This window comes from Saccopteryx bilineata, chromosome 3 (genome assembly GCF_036850765.1).
Source record: "Saccopteryx bilineata isolate mSacBil1 chromosome 3, mSacBil1_pri_phased_curated, whole genome shotgun sequence".
NCBI lineage: Eukaryota > Metazoa > Chordata > Mammalia > Chiroptera > Emballonuridae > Saccopteryx > Saccopteryx bilineata.
This window is the reverse complement of record NC_089492.1, coordinates 286,534,934-286,555,952: the sequence shown is the minus strand read 5'-3', so window position 1 is coordinate 286,555,952 and position 21,019 is coordinate 286,534,934. Positions and strand designations below refer to the sequence as shown.

Sequence of the window (21,019 nt, the reverse complement as noted above, 5' to 3'; positions counted from 1 at the left end):
TTTTCTGTGCTTTATTACAATACTCATCTTTTTGCCAGGCCAATTACTCAATATCAGAACCTGCCATTATTAATGAATGAAGTATGCCCCAAAATTAACTGATAAGAAGACATAAGAATCCATTGTTTCTGGTTTCTTGAGGGTTCCCACAGTGGCCTGCCCACCTTTGTCATGGACATGTGGGGGACTTTGTAGTGGTTCAGCTATCTGCTGTGTCAGGGGTATGTTGGCTGCCTTGTGCCTTTGACAGCTGTTCAGCTTCGACTCCACCCCCCCTTCTGTCAGACCTGTATGTTAAATTCTGCAGTACCCAACACCTATATTGTAGGAGTTCAAATTTATTGGACTCTGGCCTGAAAGCCTTGGCTTTAAAACTAGCATTGTTTTCATCTTTTTTTATTGAAATATTTTAATATCTTCTGACCTGTGGTAGTGCGGTGGATAAAGTCTTGGCCCGGAATGCTGAGGACACTGGTTCGGGACTCTGGGCTTGCCTGGTCGGGGCACATACAAGAAGCATCTATGAGTTGATGCTTCCCGCTCCTCCCCACCTTTCTCCCCCCCCCCCACCTCCTCTCTCTGAAATCAATAAATCTTAAAAATAAAAAAGAGAGAATACTCTAATATCATACTCGTATTCCAAGGCCAGTTATGTATATTTTTCTAAAATTCTAAGATCAATTATGCATACATTACGAAATTAGTTTCGTGTGTCTACCCGTCTGTGCACAGAGCATATTGTCACCATCTCAGTTCCTCCTGGTTTTTCGTGTCCGGCCTCGGTCTGCCCTGCGCTGAGGTGGGAGCGTGTCCCTTTGGCTCCCGATCCTGCGCTCACTCTTTCACATCTTCCACGCATGATTTTTTTGTTTAGCTGTGTTTTCTCATCTTCAAAATCCCTGGCCTCTTCTTATGCCATGATTAATCTCTTTGTATCCTTTGTACATATCATATCGGTTGGTGAGTTAACATCAGATTTGGTATATGACCTATTGATGATGGTTGATCTAAATTTTATTTAACTCCTTCACGCCATCCCTTATGATAATATTTGGCTTTGGCCCCAGAGAACAGTGACTGCTGATAATAACTGCCTCACGCTGTATCCTGCTTGTTTTCCATAAAGCACTTCTCATGAGTCCACTTACCCCTCGCTGCAGGTGTGGGGAGGTATTGGTCCAGGTAACAGGGAACCCATAGATAAGGTAGGGAGCAAACCCAAGTGTGGGTACTCCTTGTGCAAGGGTTTGGTTTTGTTGTGACTGTCCTGCTTTGCCCCTTTCACTGAAAGTTTTAGAAAATTTGTGTTGATAAATATTATCATGTCTTCTTATAAATGTACAGTTTTTCTAGGCTGTGGTTCTGTTGGAAAATGCTGGATTAAGGATTTCGAGATCTATGGTAGAAGTTAGGACGAGGAAGGGTATTTTGTTGTCCCTTAAAACTTTACTCCTAAAGAGTTCAGTGACCATGCTAGTGTAGTCTGGCTCTCCGCTGCAAGTCCGCCTGAGTGACAATGGCCACTCAGGTTTAAGTACGTGTGATAGCCCTCAAATGCCCAGCTGTTTTTAGTCCTCCTGGTTTTATAAGTTCCCATTGATAACAAGATAAGATGTTGCATTTCTGGTCAGACTTTCTCTTTAGTCAAAGTAAAATGTTTACTGAAAATGACTATTGGACTCGGAGCAGGTGAAACAGGCAGTCAGTTCCAATCTTGGCTGCATGGGCGTCTGCTTTGTCGTGGGTGCCATGGTCCTAACAGGCTTTCTGCTGCAGAAACGCAAGCTCTGTCTAAAGTAATTCATTGGGGAGAGATAAGAATCATCGTTTTTTTTTTCTCTTCTCCGAAGTTTGGGAGCCTCTGGTGGGGCCAGTACTTGGGATCCCTACAGTGACCATTTCGCCATCGAGACCCGCAAGGAGACAGATATGCTGAACTACCTCATCGAGTGTTTTGACCGAGTTGGAATAGAGGAAAAAAAAGCACCAAAGGTAATAAGAAATACATTCAGGTAAAAGAACCCACAAAAACCTGGTCCTTTGTTTGATAAATAATTATTTCCACCCCCTACTCTGCAGTCATTCATTTATTCAGTCAATACAGTGGTTATTGAGCATGTGTTATATGTCCAGGCCTCGTACCAGGAGCTTGGGGTACACACAAAACAGATGACGGTCCCTGCCCTCGTGGAACTCCCACCCTAGCGGAGGGAAGAAGTGACAGGGCCACGCGCCATTGCTACCAGCAACTTCCATGACCCTAATCATTTCTAATAGTCTTCCCTAATTGTTAGACTAATGCACAACGTTTACGTAGTGTCTGTGGTCGGAGAGACACTGCTGGGCCTGCATTAGTTCAGATTCTCAGTTCGGTGAGCTCGGTGTAACCTAGTGTCAGATAGGTATTCTTTTTAACATTGTGCAGATAAGCAAATGAACCTCAGGGAGATAAAGTAATTGTCCAGAATCACACGAGTAATAAGCAGAACTGCATTTAAACATAGGAAGCTACACTTTTTCTACCATTTTGTGCTGACTTCATTATTATTTCATTTTATTTCTACTTCATGTTCTAGTTCTAGTTTACCATTAGAAACTAACCTGGCTGTCCGCCTCTTTCCTTGCGAAGGGCCTCATTCGGGGTTGTTGCATGGAACCTCAGCAGGAGCAGGGACAACAGGCACATGACAGTTCCTGAGTGGTCACCGCAGAGTCCCGTGCTCTCCTCTGTCGATTTTCACAGAGGCAGTGCCCTTGGGTGATACGGTTACTCTGGCTCATTCATTATGAATAAAGGAAGATTGAGGCATACCATTCAGGCTCTTCTGACTCTTACCAGTGTTCAAAATATGGGATTATTTTGTTTGTCTGTGTTGCCTTGACCTCTGCTTTTCTTGTCAGATGTGCAGCCAGCCAGCCGTCAGCCAGCTTCTGAGCAATATCCGCTCCCAGTGCATATCCCACACTGCGTTAGTGCTACAGGGTTCCCTCACACAACCAAGGTAGGGAAGACCGCCTGCGCCTGCCCCTGTCAGGGGAGGGTTCTGTCCGCCGGGGGGCGTCGGGACGCCCAGCCATTTTACACCACCTACAATACCTCCCTTCCTCACCTGTGAAAGGAAAGGGGTCTGGCGTGACCTCTGAGGTCCCTTTCCTTCCTGAAAGTGCTATCAAAATAAAGTGCTCTCTGTGTGCTTTGTTGAGATAGACCATTGTTGAACTATATTGACATCAAGGCAGGAAATTAGTAATTTAGTTTAAAAGCATCTGCTTTAAATGAGTGGAGGTTTTTTGATGAAATATGGCATCATCACTTTCCCTAGATCACACGGTCAGGTTCTGTTATCCAGTGATAAAGAATACCTGATAGGATAGATATGGGAATCACCCAAAGCACTATGTTATTGTTTGATTCTGAGAGCCCCATAAAGGTTTCAGACTTAATAAGTATTTGTATATTTCATTTCTTTTTATGAAAAGTATCTGCAGGAAAAATGGCAAAGTTACATTTATTCATTCTGGGTATTCTTTTAGTACATTTTCTGTACTATAGCCATACATTTTTAACACTTGTTAAAAAGAAAGAAAACGATACACTGTACTAAAACTTTAAAAATGTTCCATGGTTTAAATTACTAAGGGTTTTAAAAAGTCCTCAACCACTGCTAATCTGTGATTGGATAAAGCATAAACAAATCATTTAAAGAGGTCCGTTTCTTAATGTTTTATTTTTAAGGGCTGTATGTAAGAAAAGATTTGTTCTTTGAAAAGTCCTATAGTCTCTCGTTTTTTAGACAGAAAGGAATTATTTATGATAAGAAAGGTGACCTTTTGTGTAAAATTGTTGTGGGGATATTTGGGAGGTTTCAGGGCCGACTTTTGAGTGGGCAGTTGCGGCTGACATGGCATTATGTTCTGTTGTTACGCGGTAACAAGTTGATTCATTGCCAGTCTCGACTCTCATGGATCCACAGGTCCATGCTGCAGCCGTCCTTCCTGGTACCGTATATGCTGTGTAGGAATCTCCCGTATGGCTTCATTCAAGAACTGGTGAGAACCACTCACCAGGATGAAGAAGTGTTCAAGCAGGTAAGGGTTTGTGAAGTTGCTACCAGAACTTTTAGCTTAGGAGCTTCCATGATGAGGCTGATTTTTAAAGGCCCCATGTATTTAAACGTCTATTCCTGAATTGTAGTATGCGTGTGCTGTTTGCTCAAAGAGAAGACCTACCTGAGATTCCTTTCTTAGTGACATCAGTTTGACAGCTGCACTGTTCAAATCATGTGCCATTTCAGCTAATCAGTGAGACACTGGATATCTTAAGTGGGATTCGTGCTAAGTGCTTTGGGAGATAAGAAGAAATATAAGGCCCTGTCCCTGAGTTTAAGGAACGTTTAACACGGGAATGCCAAGAAATAGCATGAGGCACGCTGTGCATTTGGTGGATTAGTAGTGTGAAAAATTAGTTCACTATCCCTGGCCAGCTGGCTCAGGTGTAGAGTGTCAGCCTGATGTATGGACGTCCTAGGTTCGATTCCTGATCAGTGCACACATGAGAAGCGCCCGTCACCCATGGCTCAGTTGGAGCAAGTTGGCCCCCAGCACTGAGGATAGCTCTATGGCCTCGCCTCAGATGCTAAAATAACTCGGTTGCTGAGCAACAGAGCAACAGCCCCAGATGGGCAGAACATTGCCCAGTAGGGTGCAGGGCGCGTGTGGGAATCTGTCTCTCCGTCTCCCCGCCTCTCACTTAAGGAAAATAAAACAGAAGAAGAAAGAAAATTAGTTCTCTGATTTACAAAAAAAAGGAGCTTAATAAATTAATGAGCTCAGTGGTAATCTGCATACCACATAATCTTTGTCTTCTTACTAGCAAACTGGGGATGTTGTTTGTATCTTTCTGATTACCTTCATTAATCATTCCTTTTTTATATCTAATTTGTCAAGTGACAGTGCAGATATGCAATATTTAATAAAACTTAATAATAATTTAATAATAATAACTCAGAAACTTAGTCTTGCAGGGGTTTTTAGCATTACATGTTGATTGCTGCTTTATAGCCTGTCTTGTAAAGTAGGCATGTTGCCACAGCCACTTTCACATGAGCTGCTTCCCTCGATGAAAGGATTTTTATGGCTTTTTCTCTGAATATGTTGTATGGCCATTACCTTTTCTTGTGACTAGGAAGAATAACAGAGGCAAAATTATGCTATGATTCCTTTTAATCTGTTTTTATACTTAATATTATTTATAACTTAACTTTAAGGCCTTTGGAGTTTCAGAAATTCTGTCTTTAAAATGTCAGTGAAAGAAGAACGCAGGGAAAGAATTCCCAGTTAGGGTTGCATCGTCTGTGTCCGGAACCCCTCAGCTGCTGGCCTGAGACGGCGGTCTTGTTGATTTATGGGAATATTTAAAGCACCAGAGTGAGCTTTTCTTTCTTTAAAATGTTAAGTAAACTCTGATGAAAATAAGTAACTGTCTTGAAAGGTTTAATGGATATTGTACTATATATGTGATGTACATTAATTAGAATACTTCTATTCAAAAAGACATTGTTTGACGAACGCAGAGTAACTTCAGCTATATAAAATTAGCCCAGTCATTGATCAGTTGAAAGAGGGATGTTATGCCTATTTTATTCATAAAGAAACGTACACAGAGGTTATGAAATAATCTGTTTTTACAAAATTGAGGTGAAATTTCCATAACGAATTTAACATTTTGAAGTGCACAGTTCAGTGTCATTCAGTGTTGTGCAACCACCGCAGACCTGCTTAGTTTTGACCACAGAGTTCTGATGCCTGTTCTTCCAGGCCACTTAGTCTTTTTTTTTTTTTTTTTTTTTTTTTAATGCAAGAGTGAAAGAGAGACGGGAGGAGAGGAGAAGCGTCAACTCACAGCCACATCACTTTAGTTGTTCACTTATTGCTTCTCATATGTGCGTTGACCAGAAGGCTGCAGCCGAGCCAGTGACCCCTTGTTCAAGCCAGCGACCTGTGGGCTCAAGCTGGTGTCCTTGGGTTTCAAGCCAGCAATCATGGGGTTATAGCGATGATCCCATGCTCAAGCCAGTGAGCTCAGGGTTTCAAACCTGGGACCTCAGCATCCTGGGGCAACATTCTTATCAACTGCGCCACCACTGGTTAGGCATATCATTTATCCTTGAACATGGCTTATCTTAGGCATGTGATTTTTCTTTGAAAGGATGAGTAAAATGGAGTTGCTGAACTCAAAAATAACACTCTACCTTTTGGTCTTATTTGAATTATTAAATCTTGACTGAAACTCCAGTCTCTTTTTTTTTAACTTTATTTATTTATTACAGGGACAGAGAGAGAGTCAGAGAGAGTGATAGATAGGGACAGACAGACAGGAATGGAGAGAGATGAGAAGCATTAATCATCAGTTTTTCGTTGCGACACCTTAGTTGTTCATTGATTGCTTTCTCATATGTGCCTTGACCGTGGGACTACAGCAGACCGAGTAACCCCTTGTCCGAGCCAGCGACCTTAGGTCCAAGCTGGTGAGCTTTGCTCAAACCAGATGAGCCCGCGCTCAAGCTGGTGACCTCGGGGTCTCGAACCTGGGTCCCTCCGCGTCCTAGTCCGACGCTCTATTCACTGTGCCACTGCCTGGTCAGGCCAGTCTCCTTTTAACATTTGAGATATTTGCTGATAAATAAACAGAAGCAGTCATTAGAATTTAAGATTAGAGGTGAATGTTTGTAGCATGTTTTTTATCACTGCTGGAAACTATTTATTTGACTATAAGAGAATTATTTAAAATGTGTAAGTTGCACAAATAGTATATAATATTTGAATATTTGAAAATTATTAGGCTTAGCAATATTTTGTCAGTTTATTAAACTCTACTTACAAAAGAAGAGGACTGTTAGAGTAAAGATGTTTTTATTCTACAGCATTTCTGTAAACAATGCTTAGAGGTTTTTCCAGATGACCAGTTACAAAATTTATTTTTGGTGTTTCTGGAACTTCTGTTTGTTTTTTGACTGCTACTCTGGTGTTCCCCACCCCCACACCTGAGCGCTCCCTCTCCGTTTTTAGCTGACTTAGTCGCACACATTGCTTCTACCCTGGTTGCTGAGTTGCAAAATGATTTCTTCCGGAGGTATATTGATACCTCAGGGTTCTCCAAGGCCCTTGGTAAGCCAGGGCACCTTATTACAAATAATACCGTGCTTCTTGAATGATGAGGGTGCTCAGTACAATGGGATGAAATTAGTGGGAAGGAAAATTTTTCAGGTTTTCTAGTGGCTTTACAGAACACTCCCTTTTTCAACTTGTGGGCATTCAGATTGTCAGCCGTTATTTACAACTTTTTCTACTTAATGTAATTATTAGTCTTGAACCCCAGCCAGACCCCCAGACTCGTTGATCAGTGAGTGCCTTGTGAGATTCGAAGACAAGCTGTGCCGACCTTATCTGCACGGTCTTCATGCGCCCTGGTGTCAACGTCAACTTGTAGATGTTGATTTGAGTGCCCTGAAGCTCTGGCATCAGGTTGTTGTATTAATTACACTGTATATGGGGTTAGACATTGTGATAAAGTTTTCTTTTTCAGTTTTAACATTTATCAGCTCTTTGTTATGCATAATTAAAGTTAATGTAATAATACTGTCCATTCATCTGATTTTCTTGTTTTCTTCAAAATAAACCATGAAAGATGGAATTAGACGGAAGTAGGAGGGTGGCATTAAAGCATTTTAAAATATATTGATAGAGTTGAGAAGGTACTAGAGCATTTAGTCCAGATTGTTCTGGGATGTAATTTCTTTATAGGTTATAGGTGCTTGGTGCAGCACATTGCTGAGAAGTGCGGTTGGCTGGGGCAAGCGCCCCTGGTTTGCGAGCTTCTGTGGACTCAGCGGGAGTCCTGCTGGAGTGTTAGGGTTCCCTAATCCTGTTGCTTCTGGAGAGTTTAGCTGCATTACATTTATGGTTAGCCTTGTCAAAGTGCAGCTAACACACCACGGCTGGATTCCAGACTCTATACGCGAAACCGCTTTTCCTGGGGAAGGGGTGGAAATGCCTGTGTGTTCAGATTCAGGACTTGATGTGAGATGCCTCCCATCTTTATACGTACATTTCTGACTTTGTTTTGTTTTCTTACAGATCTTTATCCCCATTTTACAAGGCCTGGCTCTTGCTGCCAAAGAGTGCTCCCTTGACAGTGACTACTTTAAGTACCCCCTCATGGTAAAGCTTCGTTCTTTTCTTTAACCCTCTTAATAGATAGATGCTTTCTTCCAGGTTATTTTAACATAGTTTTCTTTCAGGTCTGTGATCAACCCTGTTTTCAAATTTAAAACAGTGAATCATTGTGTCTGCCAGGCAGAGTGTCTGGTGTGCAGTGAGGTGTACTGGCGAGGGCAGTTAGCAGCCAGCACCTGTCCCCGCCCCCTGGCGCCCCCTGCCACCGCCCCCAAGGCCTAGGCAGGAGTCAGTGATGCTGTCCTTAGAGTGTCCTTCGCCTCTTGGAGAGCGTATGAAAACGATAATTCTTGGTGCTATCCTGACTCTCCTAGCAGTGAGCATAACCATACTATTTTGGAATGAAATTTTATTGTTTAAAAAAAATTATAAATGCAAATGAAAAGGCAAGATTATACTAAGAAAAGTATATAGTTTTATCATGTAGTGATATTAACTCTATGTATGAATACAACCTTGTATGAATTGGGGTTTTGGTTAAATTATATACTTTATTTTTTTTGCTGCATTTGTTCCTTGTTTTACTCATTGTATTGACTTACCATTAAATCTTACCATTGTGCCAGACATGGGGACCTCTCCGCAGGGTATCCATAATCTGCTGCAGAAATCAGGAGCACAACAGCATGGTCAGAAAATTACACTGTGCTAAATGCTAACACAGAGGGAGGGGGTCACAGAGGGCACCTTAGTCTTTCTAAAAATCTAGCTGAACTAAAAGGTTAAACATTAAAGACATTGCTGGGAAATGGGAATTCTTATTTTTAAAAATAATTTTGAATGGATTTATACAGGGCTCCTTCCATTGCACATACTATTTGGGTTCCTAATGAAATTCATCAGTGCTTGTATACTGTTTATCTGCGGCAGATTAAAGGAAGTGGAGTGGTCTGATTGTTTGAGTTCAGTGATGGAATATTTCAGTGCCCATTAATGATCACTGTATTATGTAAATATTCCTCTATGGAATTGTTGACTTTTCTAGAGTGGTTTGAATTAGCTTGATGTTTCAGTCCGGAGCTTTTAGTGTCAGATATCAACAAAATGTTCCCTTGTGGTCCCAAAGACAAAGGCCCTCGTTATGATGGACAATAGTTTGATTTTGTACCATGACTGATGCTCTTTCAGCAGTGAGAGTGCATTTCGAGAAAGGCCAGCAGTTAGAGGCAGGCAGAGGAAGTCTGTTGGAGCCAAAACTAGAAACAGTTGTGATTATTCCCTGGGTCAGGGGACCCCAGCTTTGCCATACCTTGGAATCACCCAGGGAGCTTTAACAAATCCCAAATCCCGGATGGCTGGCTCCTAGACACCACAATTTAAGTCACCACGCATGTGGTGGGGTGTGGTGTGGCACTAGGATTTCCAAAGCTTCATGGGGGGGGGGGAGATGCACAGTTAAGTCTGGGAACCCTGCACTAGGCAGTGGGACACCTCCTCCTCGGTGGTGGTGTGGACCGCAGCTCCTCAGAGGTGTGTGAGCGCGCGGTGTCCGCACCATAAGGGAAATTTAGCCACTGTTTGGTGATTGACTAGATCACTGTAGTCTTGTTAAGTTGTGTTTTGTTTGTCCTTAAAACGTGCTTTTTTTGACTATCTAATATCAGAATGATGGGTACTCCAAAGAAAAATTTGGAGTTCTCAAAAATATACTAGAGATCTGGAGCCAAGGATTACTTTTAGTTATGTTCTGAATTTGAAGGCTTATTAAGTTAAAATTATTTATAGTTATGTTTAGCACTGGCAAGACTACCCATCTAAAGTTTAAGAAGCGTATCTTTTTTTGACGTGGAAATATTGGTAAGTGAAAAAAATTTTTTGGTAAATATATACACACTTATCTCTGTGTATTATGTTCAGAAATATGTCTGGAAAGCTGTTAAAATGTCAATAGAGGTAACCCTTAGGGCAAGGGTCCCCAAACTACAGCCTGCGGGCCGCTTGCGGCCCCTTGAGGCCATTTATCTACCCCTGCCGCACTTCCGGAAGGGACACCTCTTTCATTGGTGGTCCTGGAGTACTGTATGTGGCGGTGTGGCTCACGTACAGTACTACTTCCAGTGACATGGGACGCACGCATCACAGCTCTGGAAGCACATTATATCACTTGTTATGGCTAGCAGTGACAAATATGGAACTGGACCTTGACCATCTCATTAGCCAAAAGCAGGCCCATTGTTCCCATTGAAATAATTGGTCAGTTTGTTGATTTAAATTTACTTGTTCTTTATTTTAAATATTGTATTTGTTCCCATTCTGTTTTTTTACTTTAAAATAAGATATGTGCAGTGTGCATAAGGATTTGTTCATAGTTTTTTTTTATAGTCCGGCCCTCCAATGGTCTGAGGGACAGTGAACTGGCCCCCTGTGTAAAAAGTTTGGGGACCTCTGCCTTAGGGTAATGTTTATGGTGACTAAGTTTCATTTTATGTTTCTGTTTTATCTGAAGTATTTGACAAGGCGATTACTTATCAGTCAGGAAACCAGTGAAGCTGTTAGTGTTTGGAGGGCATGCACGCACGGTTATAGCAACAGTTAAAGCTGTTCACGGTGTTCACATTGCAGTCAGATGAACTATGTTTAAATAACTCTTTCTGATCTGATTCCTAGGCTCTAGGTGAGCTCTGTGAAACCAAGTTTGGGAAGACACACCCCGTGTGCAATTTGGTAAGTGCCTTCCCGACAGGCTCACACATTTTTAGCAAGCATATAACTCAGAAGATGTTTCTTACGTAGCATTATCTGGAAGGTGTATGTTTGAGGACGTTTAGATATAGACAGGTAGCATGTGTGGGTGGCTCTCAGCTGTTATATTGATGTCAAGGCCCTGGCCGGCTGGCTCAGTAGTAGAGTGACGGCCTGGCATATGGAAATCCTGGGTTCAATTCCCGGTCAGAGCACACAGGAGAAGAGCCCATCTGCTTCTCCACCCTTCCCCCTCTCCTTTCTCTCTGTCTCTCTTTTCCCCTCCTGTAGCCAATGCTCCATTGGAGCAAAGTTGGCCCAGGCATTGAGGACAGCTCCATGACTTCTGCCTCAGGCGCTAGAATGGCTCTGGCCACAATGGAGTAACACCCCAAATGGGCAGAGCATCGCCCCCTGCTGGGCATGCCAGGTGGATCCTAGTTGGGTAAATGTGGGAATCTGTCTGACTGCCTCCCCAGTTCTAACTTCAAAGGAAAAAAAAAAACTGATGCCAATACATTATTCCCTGGAATGAGCCTGTTTACTTTTCTTTGTGATTTTTTTTTAAATGTATTTAAAATGTACATCTAGAATATAACAAGCCCTACAGGAAAAATTTACTTATATTATTTTGTAGTATAACAGTTGGTTTGATCTTCATCAGAGTGTATCTTGAACCATAGAACTTAAAAGTGTATCTTATTAAAACATGGAGGAGATGGAGGACTTTTCCTCCATCCGAGACAAGAAAGTACCAGCGGGGATGCTGACATCTTTGCTGGCCTGTGTTTGTGGGTGTTAATTAAGTGTCTGCCACTGTTCTGGTGGCTCAGAGCCAGCCGAAGAGGGCGGCTGTTGAAAACTCTGTTCGTTACACTTTCACTTCAGTGGTCGATTGAATGGCTTGATTTGCCTCTTCCATTTTTGTGCAGGTCGCTTCTTTGCCGTTGTGGTTGCCTAAGCCCCTGAGCCCTGGCTCTGGCCGGGAGCTACAGAGGCTCTCTTATTTGGGGGCCTTCTTCAGCTTCTCAGTCTTCGCAGAAGATGATGTAAGTACAAGGGCCGTTTGCACTTTGCTGCTCTTGTGTTCAGATCCCTTCCCAAACGTGCATTGTATATTGATTGAATCTGTTCCTTCTCTTTGCAGACTAAAGTGGTTGAAAAATATTTCTCAGGGCCTGCCATTACCCTGGAAAACACTCGCGTGGTTAGCCAATCATTGCAGCATTACTTGGAGCTGGGAAGGGTAAGTGTTCAGAAAGGGAGCCCAGCGGATGAATAAAAGAGAGTCTACAGACCAGTAACCTGTGTCTTAAACAGTCATTGCAGCCAAAGTACTGTGTACCCAGGTTACAAGGCACCCCTGGGGGCTGGCCCTGAGCATAGGCTCCCTTTCCAGCTGGCTCTTAGGCATTTAAAATAAGGGGGCTAAGCACTGTTCGTGTGCACACACTCCTCGGTGACTGGCTTCTCCCCAGTGTAGGTTCTGTGTCTTCAGTTTTCAAACATAGAAGCAGCAAAATTATAGGCTCCTTACAGGGTAATGAAGGTCATTTTTTTCATCCTATCCTGAAGGGGAAAGAGCAAAGGCTATTTTATTAAAATTATAACTACTTCTCTCCTCTGCTCCATAGTCTGCTTTCATGCTAATGTGTTGACACAGTTGAACGTGGACTTTCTTCTGTCCTTGCGGTCAGGGTATTCTGACGTGAGTGGCAGTGTAAGGGGAGAGAAAGCAGGAGGGGCTCTAGTTGTTCTTAAGTCAAAAAGGAATAATTAATTTTAATGCTTTAATTCCCCCCCCCCGAAGTTAGAAGCAGGGAGGCAGTCAGACAGACTCCCACATGCGCCCGACAGGGATCCACCCAGCATGCCCACCAAGGGGCGATGCTCTACTCATGTGGTGTGTCGCTCCATTGCAACCAAAGCCATTCTAGCACCTGAGGCAGAGGCCATGGAGCCATCCTCAGTGCCCAGGCCATTTTTTGCTCCAGTGGAGCCTTGGCTGCGGGAGAGGATGAGACAGAGAGAGAGGAAGGAGGGGGGGAAGGGTGGAGAAACAGATGGGCGCTTCTCCTGTGTGCCCTGACCAGGAATTGAACCCGGGACTTCCACACTCTGGGCCAATGCTCTACTGCTGAGCCAACCAGCCAGGGTCTGCTTTAATTTTTTTTTTTTAATAAATTTCAGAAAGAGCTTTTCAAGATTCTGCATAGTGTTTTATTAAATGGTGAAACCCGCGAGGCTGCCCTGGGTTACATGGCAGCTGTCGTCAATGCCAACATGAAGAAAGCGCAGATGCAGGTAGGCTTCCTGAAGGCTCCCTCACTCATTTGTTCATTTTCTTCCCTAACTTGGGCAACCTCAGGCCCGACCAGACGTCATTCTAGGCAGTGGAGCTGCGGTGTCGAACAGGGTGGACAGTTTTCTGCTTCTGTGCTGCCTGTGTTCTGTGGGGTCAGTAAGCGAACACATAAGCATTATTTCTGGCAGCCATTGCTTCTAGGAAGCAAATAAAGCAAGTCACAGGACGTGAGTGAGACCATGGAAGAACCAGAAAGAAACCATGGGGAGTTTTTGTTTCAGTGGCAGAAAGACCCTTTCTGAGGAGGGGACATGTCATCAGAGACCTCACTGGTAAGATAGAACTAGCCATTGCAAGACTGGAGAAGAGCTTGCTAGGTATGTGTGAGGCAGCAGGTAGGGAGGAACTAGCTTTGAAGCAAGGCCCATGTGCCGGCTTTTGTAGCTGGAGAACGGTAGACAGGAGAGGGAAGGGTGGGTCACGGGCTGGAGGGCGGGGCAGAGGCTCCGTTGGTTTGGTTGATGGGAGAACTGTAGTGAGAAGCCATTGGATGGCTGTTAAGCCAAGAATCCACCAAATCTGCTGTGCAGAGAACAGACTAAGCTGAGAAGAGGGGCAGGAGCGGCCCCCAGGAGACCAGTTACAAGCTCTCCAGTGCAGCAGCCCTGGTGAGGAAAGCCAGGGACTCCGACAGTTTGCCAGAGTAGAAAAGTTACAAGGGCACCCTCTCTGTATTGTTAATGAATCATGTGACATTTCTACTCAAGAGAAGGAAAAAGGTATAGAGCAGAGCACGGACCTGGTATTAGACTGCCCGGATTTCCAGTTGTTCCGCTGTCTCCCAACAGTGGTAGACAGTTACATCTGGTTCCCCATTTTCTTGTTGCTAACGGGGACAGGAACAGTGCCGAGCTTGTGGATTTACTGCACTTAAAGTTGATAGACCAGTGCCCACTACCTGGTGGACATTCAGCGGGTGTTAACTATCGCTGTTATGACCGTGTTGGTATTAGTGCGGGACCGCACTGATGTGTCGGCTACAGACACTCAGGCACGTGGGTGCGAAGCTCGTCCTTCTAATGCTCTTGCGAGGAAATAAGAGAAAGCAAATGATGCGCAGTGTGTTTCTACTTACTCATTTTGAGGATGTTAGGCGAATCACTTAAATTCTCTGAGCCCTGGTATCCTCCTCTGGAAGATGTGAATTCTAGTCTAACTGACCGTAAGGGCTATTGTGAAGATTCTGTAATTGAATGTATAAAATGCTTCACATATGATGAACGGCCAATTAGTAGAATCTGCTAATAGAGTGACAACAGTGACATGATTTATCTGTCCCCTCATTGGCTTTAAGGTGCACGTCTGGTCTCCTCTCTTGTAAAGTTGTGCCGGAATTTTTATTCTAATCATTATTCTAAATACTTTCTTCCATATTTTGCAGACAGATGATAGATTGGTTTCTACAGATGGATTTATGCTGAATTTTCTTTGGGTGCTGCAGCAGCTAAGTACCAAGATCAAGTTAGAGATGGTTGATCCCACGTATATATTCCACCCGCGGTGTCGGATTACTCTTCCTAATGATGAGACCAGAGTGAATGCGACCATGGAGGATGTGAACGACTGGCTGACTGAACTCTGTGAGTCATTAGTTTAAAAAAAAAAAAAAATCTATGTCCATTTTTTAGCAGGAGACAGTGGACTCAGAACATCGCCCCCCAGCTTGGATTTGACCCCAATGCAGCGTCCTTGCTTGTCGTCTCCGCACCCCGCCCCCTTGCTCCCTCTGGCCCTGCTCCCGTCCTTTAGGGACAGTTTCCACTCTCCCTTCACCCCCTACAGTGACGACATCAGGCTCAGGGACTTCTTTTTGTTTCCAGGATTCACAGTGAGGGATGGCAGAGGAGGGCATATGTCTAAGGACTTGATTTATTTTACTGACATTGACCAGTCACGGCCTTTCTTACGGCCTGCTACATTACTGGCCAGTACACAGCTGCTTCTGAGTCGTGGTAGGATTTTAACCAAAAGACAAGCAACATCAACATACAGATTGTAGTGTGCCTTCCACTTTGACCTTCCCTTACATTCTGTAGTAAATTTTCTATTTGTAGGCTAATGGGCTGATCAGGAAAAGAACTTTAATAAGTATTTTAATAGCAACTCTACTGTCTTCCAGTTAAATATGAGGAGACTTTGAGGTTCTGAAAGGTGCCGGCTTGCCCAGCCTGTTACTCAGCAAGCTGCCCTGCTGCTCAAGTCCTTTGAGCCTTGTCCAGGACTGTCTCCTCTGCCGCAGGCCTGGTCCGAGGTCAACCTCCCACTGACTAATTTGTTGTAGTTTCTCATACTTGTCAGTAGTGAAGGAAGCAGTTTAATTCTTGATGAAATTTCTGTTTCACTCAGACCTGATTTCAGATGAGCCAGCCAGACTCCAGAATTTAGGATCTAGGCTCTTGATGTCAGGGCCAGGCTTGGGATGGGGGTAGGGGAACAGGGTTGAGGAGGAGAATGTCAGAGGGGCTTTTCTAGAGTGGAAACTGCCCAAACAAAGGCTGAGCTAAGGAAGATCCTGTCTGAGGAAGGCCCCTTCCAGAGGCGGGGCCCATGGGGAGGAGGAGGAGGAAACTGGTTGCGCTGCGTGACCTCAGCTGTTTTCCTTCCAGATGCGGTCGGGACACAGGGAGGGCCGGGAGGCGGAAGGAGAGAATGCGGAGGAGCCAAGCTAGAGGAGACAAGAGGAGGAGAGACCACAGGCAGAGGGCAGTTAGGGAAACTTGTGACAGATGGAATGCATCTGGGAGACAGGTGATCGGCAGAACAGAAAAGTAGAAATGCGCACCATGCTTTATGTTGCAGAATCTCAACAGCAAAGATACCGGCCTTCAAAATGAATCCTAAGTGTGGGGAAATGACTTTCTGCTTTTCCATCTTTTTGTTTAGTTACAGTCCCAAAAAATCTCAATAGTGGGCACTCCCCTAAGTGGGCCCAAGTGGGCTGCATCCAGCTTATCTGTGGGTGGGGGGTTTACAGCTGTGCCAGCAAAGGAGTTCGAGTTTATACAGTCTAGAAAAAAGATGAGTTTGTTTGTTTGTTTGTTTTGTATTTTTCTGAAGCTGGAAACAGGGATAGACAGTCAGACAGACTCCCGCATGCGCCCGACCGGGATCACCCGGCACACCCACCAGGGGCAACGCTCTGCCCACCAGGGGGCGATGCTCTGCCCCTCCGGGGGGTTGCTCTGCCGCGACCAGAGCCACTCTAGTGCCTGGGGCAGAGGCCAAGGAGCCATCCCCAGCGCCCGGGCCATCTTTGCTCCAATGGAGCCTTGGCTGCGGGAGGGGAAGAGAGAGACAGAGAGGAAGGAGGGGGGGTGGTGGAGAAGCAAATGGGCGCTTCTCCTATGTGCCCTGGCCGGAAATCGAACCCGGGTCCCCCGCACACCAGGCCGACGCTCTACCGCTGAGCCAACCAGCCAGGGCCAAAAGATGAGTTTGTTTGGATGCTCGTGTTGCCTCACAGATTATTACCTCTCCAGAAAATGAATTTATGAGCTAGAGATAGACTGTGCAATAAAAATTATCCCAGTAAAAATGTTCTTGTTTGGATTAGTCAGTATCAAATAGATTCATAGAGGAAATGAAGGGAAATACACTGTTCTGAGTTTAAATATATATATATAAAATCAAAATTATAGCAGCAGCTTAGTTATTATATAGATTTTATATATGCCAATTAAAATTTTCACGCGATATTTCATAGATCTTAATGAATTGATGGTATAAAAATATGAATATTTTAAAAATGTTATGGTTATTGATGTTTTTCTCCATACCGTAAAACGTTATTTAATGACAAGCATCAAAACCCTGTGGCGCCTGACCAGGTGGTGGCGCAGTGGATAGAGCGTCGGACTGGGATGCAGAAAGACCCAGGTTTGAGACCCCGAGGTCGCCAGCTTGAGCGCGGGCTCATCTGGCTTGAGCAAACAGCTCACCAGCTTGGACCCAAGTTCGCTGGCTCCAGCAGGGGGTTACTCGGTCTGCTGAAGGCCCACGGTCAAGGCACATGTGAGAAAGCAATCAATGAACAACTAAGAAGTCGCAACGCGCAACGAGAAACTGATGATTGATGCTTCTCATCTCTCTCCGTTCCTGTCTGTCTGTCCCTGTCTATCTCTGCCTCTGTAAAAAAAAAAAACAAAAACCCTGTGGCGTTACTTGTGGACTAGGACAGTTTCCATGCTTACCTGGCAGTAGCAACATCATGATCATTTATACAAATTCTAGAAAAAACTTTCAACTTCAGAGGAACTAAGTGTCTGATGAACAGTAAAGTCAGTGTCTGATTAATGCTGTTTGAATGAGTAGCTGTTGCTATAGTCTTGGAATAATACCTCATAGACTAATAAATTCAAAAGCATTAAAGGTTAAACCTTTTTTTAAAAATCTAATAAAGAGAATTGAAGCCCTGGCTGGTTGGCTCAGTGGTAGAGTGTTAGCCCGGTGTATTGGTTCAATTCCTGGCCAGGGCGTACAGGAGAAGTGCCCATCTGCTTCTCAACCCTTCCCCCTCTCCTTTCTCTCTGTCTCTGTCTTCCTCTCCCGCAGCCAAGGCTCCATTGGAGCAAAGTTGACCCCAGCGCTGAGGATGGTTCCGTGGCCTTCGCCTCAGGCGCTAGAATGGCTCCAGTTGCAACCAAGCGATGCCCTAAATGGGCAGAGCATCGCCCCCTAGTGGGTATGCTGGGTGGATCCTGGTAGGGCACATGTAGGAGTCTGTCTCTCTGCCTCTCCACTTCTCGCTTCAGAAAAATACAAAAAAGAAAAAGAAAAAACTGGAGCATTAGACCCAGCTGTGAAAGAGAAAGAAATTTATAATAATATTAGAATTGAAGTGTATTATGAGAAACTGTGTGTGTGTGTGTCTTAATATATAAACATACCTTGTTTAGAGCAAAGCAAAGTGAATATGTAGAGTAAAAGAATGGAGGAAGCCTGACCAGGTGGTGGCACAGTGGATGGAGTGTTGGACTGGGATGCAGAGGACCCAGGTTCGAGACCCCGAGGTCGCCAGCTTGAGCGCGGGCTCATCTGGTTTGAGCAAAAGCCCACCAGCTTGAACCCAAGGTCGCTGCCTCCAGCAAGGGGTTGCTTGGTCTGCTGAGGGCCCACGGTCAAGGCACATATGAGAAAGCAATCAGTGAACAACTAAGGTGTTGCAATGCGCAATGAAAAACTAATGATTGATGCTTCTCATCTCTCTCTGTTCCTGTCTGTCTGTCCCTGTCTATCCCTCTCTCTGACTCACTCTGTTTCTGTAAAAAAAAAAAAAAAAGAATGGAGGAAAATATGTGTCCTATAATTGACACAATCATGCCACTCAAAATACAGAACTGAACTGTTATAAACATGTAAGATAACAACTAGATTCTACCAAGCCTTTGTATGTTTGTTGTTGAGAGGGTCAGGGAGAGAGAGACAGGAACATCGAGCTGCTCCTGTGTGTGTCCTGACCAGGGAATCAAACCAACAACCTTTGTGCTCTGGGGCAATGCTCCAGTCAACCGAGCTGTCCATCCAGGGCTTAATTTTTTTTTAATTTATTGATTGATTTTTTTTAACGAGATGGAGAGAGGAAGGGAGAGAGGGGAAGGGGAAGGGAGGCATTCATGTGTTTTTCCACTTAGTCCTGCATTCATCGGTTGCTTCCCATGTGTGCCGTGACCAAGGATCAAACCTGCAACCTTGTTGTTTCAGGACAACGCTCTTGACTGAGCTAACCCGCCAGGGCCTCTTTTTCTTCTTTGGATTGGAACAAAATATAAGCAACATGTGCCATAGGAAAGAAAATATACTTGTAGGGGGAAATATGTGTACTTAGATACAAATGGAAAGAAATTCAGGTATATCATTATATAATGATAAATTATTCAGAAACAGAGTGATAACATACAGTGTGAACTTGTGAAGAAATGGTGGCATTTAATTAATTTATTTAGTCTACCTAAAGTGAGTTCTGGTGATTCATAACAAAAACTGTAATACTGTCATTCTCAAAAATTCTGCTTTACAGCATATGCTCCCAAACCTGGGACTGAGGAAGTAATTTTTTTTGTACAATAGCTCTGAACTGTTTCTAATAGAGAATTAGAAACAACGGATATGTCCTCTGTTAGGAAAATGATAGACTTTGTAGCTTTTAGTAAAATGGTCTGACCTGTGGAGTGTCAACATGCAATGCTGAGATTGCTGGTTCAAAACCCTGGGCTTCCCTGGTCAAGACACATAAGAGAAGCAACTACTGCAAGTGGATGCTTCCCACTCCTCCCTTTTGCCTTTCTCTCTTTCTCTCTCCCCTCTCTAAAATCAATAAATCTTTAAAAAAAATACATAATACCATTTTGAGATTTTTTTTTTTTGTATTTTTTTGAAGTGAGAAAAGGGGAGGCAGACAGACTCCTGCATGTGCCCTACTGGGATCCACCCAGCATGCCCACCAGGGGGCGATGCTCTGCCCATCTGGGGCATTCCATTGCAACCAGAGCCACTCTAGCACCTGAGGCAGAGGCCATGCAGCCATCCTCAGCGCCTGGGCCACCTTTGCTCCAGTGGAGTCTTGTCTGCGGAAGGGGAAGAGAGAGATAGAGAGAAAGGAGAGGGGGAATGGGTGGAGAAGCAGATGGGCACTTCTCTTGTGTGCCCTGGCTGGGAATCGAACCTGGGACTTCCACACGTGGGGCCGATGTTCTACCGCCAGCCAGCCAGGGCCGAAATTTTTAAAAATATTTGTGGCCTTTATTGAATAATGCAAGTCACATATAAAATATGTTAAGGAGACACGTCACAAAAGTTCATTGGTGTATGTGCTTGTAAACATTTAATCATATGAGGGAGAGTATCTACTCTTTGAAGGGAGGTCACAGGAATTCTGTTTTTCTTATAACATTACTCCAGCGTATAATTATTTTAGGGTTTTTATTTAAGTTTTTATTGTTTATAATTTTTTGTAAATATCCTTAAACTCCTTGAAAATTCAAGTGTAATTTTGCCTTGTTAGTTGTGCTTTTTTCTCTGATGTAGTTCTGTAACCAATTTTATTTAGGGGGGTTATGTTATTTCTCTTAGATGGAGATCAGCCTCCGTTTTCTGAGCCGAGATTCCCTACAGAATGCTTCTTTCTTACCCTGCACGCCCACCACCTCTCTATCCTGCCGAGCTGCCGTCGCTATATCCGCAGACTGCGGGCCATCCGAGAGCTTAATAGGTACGTGAGTGATGCCATGTCCTGAGATTGCCCAAGGCAATACTTGTTCTCGCTAGCAGGCAGTTCCGTTGTGCCCACCTGATCTGAATGTGGGGGTACGTGTGCTCCAGAGCACCATCTGCCTCCACTGCCACATCCATATTCCTCATTTGGCTGGAGTCTTTACACGGTGATGTGACCCAAACTTTGGTTTCATAGAGTTCTCAACCCTTTGGTAGGTGGTTACTACTGGTTTCCATGAACTTTCTCCACGGGGTATGCTATTACCAAGAGGCACGTTAAAGGATCTCTGGATTCCAGTCCTACCAGTACTTCCTTCTTTGGGCAGTGAAACAGCAACTCTGGTTCTCTTGCTAAACAAGATCATTGATTCCCACCAACAAGTAATTTACTTTATATGTTGCCCTGTGACATAAGGAGTCCAGAATGGCCAGATAGTCACCTCAATTTCCAATTCACAAGCACTGTTGTTGTTTTTCTTCATCTAGGCATTTCTTCCAGTATACCAGCATCTTCAAACAAAAATCACA

General features: G+C 44.1%; 1 protein-coding gene across 2 annotated transcripts in view; it reads left to right on the top strand.

Moving 5' to 3' along the window:
• UBE4B (ubiquitination factor E4B) overlaps positions 1–21,019 on the top strand; it is a 135,787-nt gene that overhangs the window by 81,691 nt on the left and 33,077 nt on the right. For both annotated transcript variants that reach the window (XM_066270498.1, XM_066270497.1), the window contains 10 exons: positions 1,851–1,992; positions 2,902–3,002; positions 3,975–4,089; positions 8,137–8,220; positions 10,843–10,899; positions 11,850–11,966; positions 12,065–12,163; positions 13,108–13,221; positions 14,664–14,862; positions 20,351–20,489. In XM_066270498.1, the coding sequence (XP_066126595.1) occupies positions 1,851–1,992; positions 2,902–3,002; positions 3,975–4,089; positions 8,137–8,220; positions 10,843–10,899; positions 11,850–11,966; positions 12,065–12,163; positions 13,108–13,221; positions 14,664–14,862; positions 20,351–20,489 (1,167 nt within the window). The remainder of the gene's footprint in view (positions 1–1,850; positions 1,993–2,901; positions 3,003–3,974; positions 4,090–8,136; positions 8,221–10,842; positions 10,900–11,849; positions 11,967–12,064; positions 12,164–13,107; positions 13,222–14,663; positions 14,863–20,350; positions 20,490–21,019) is intronic.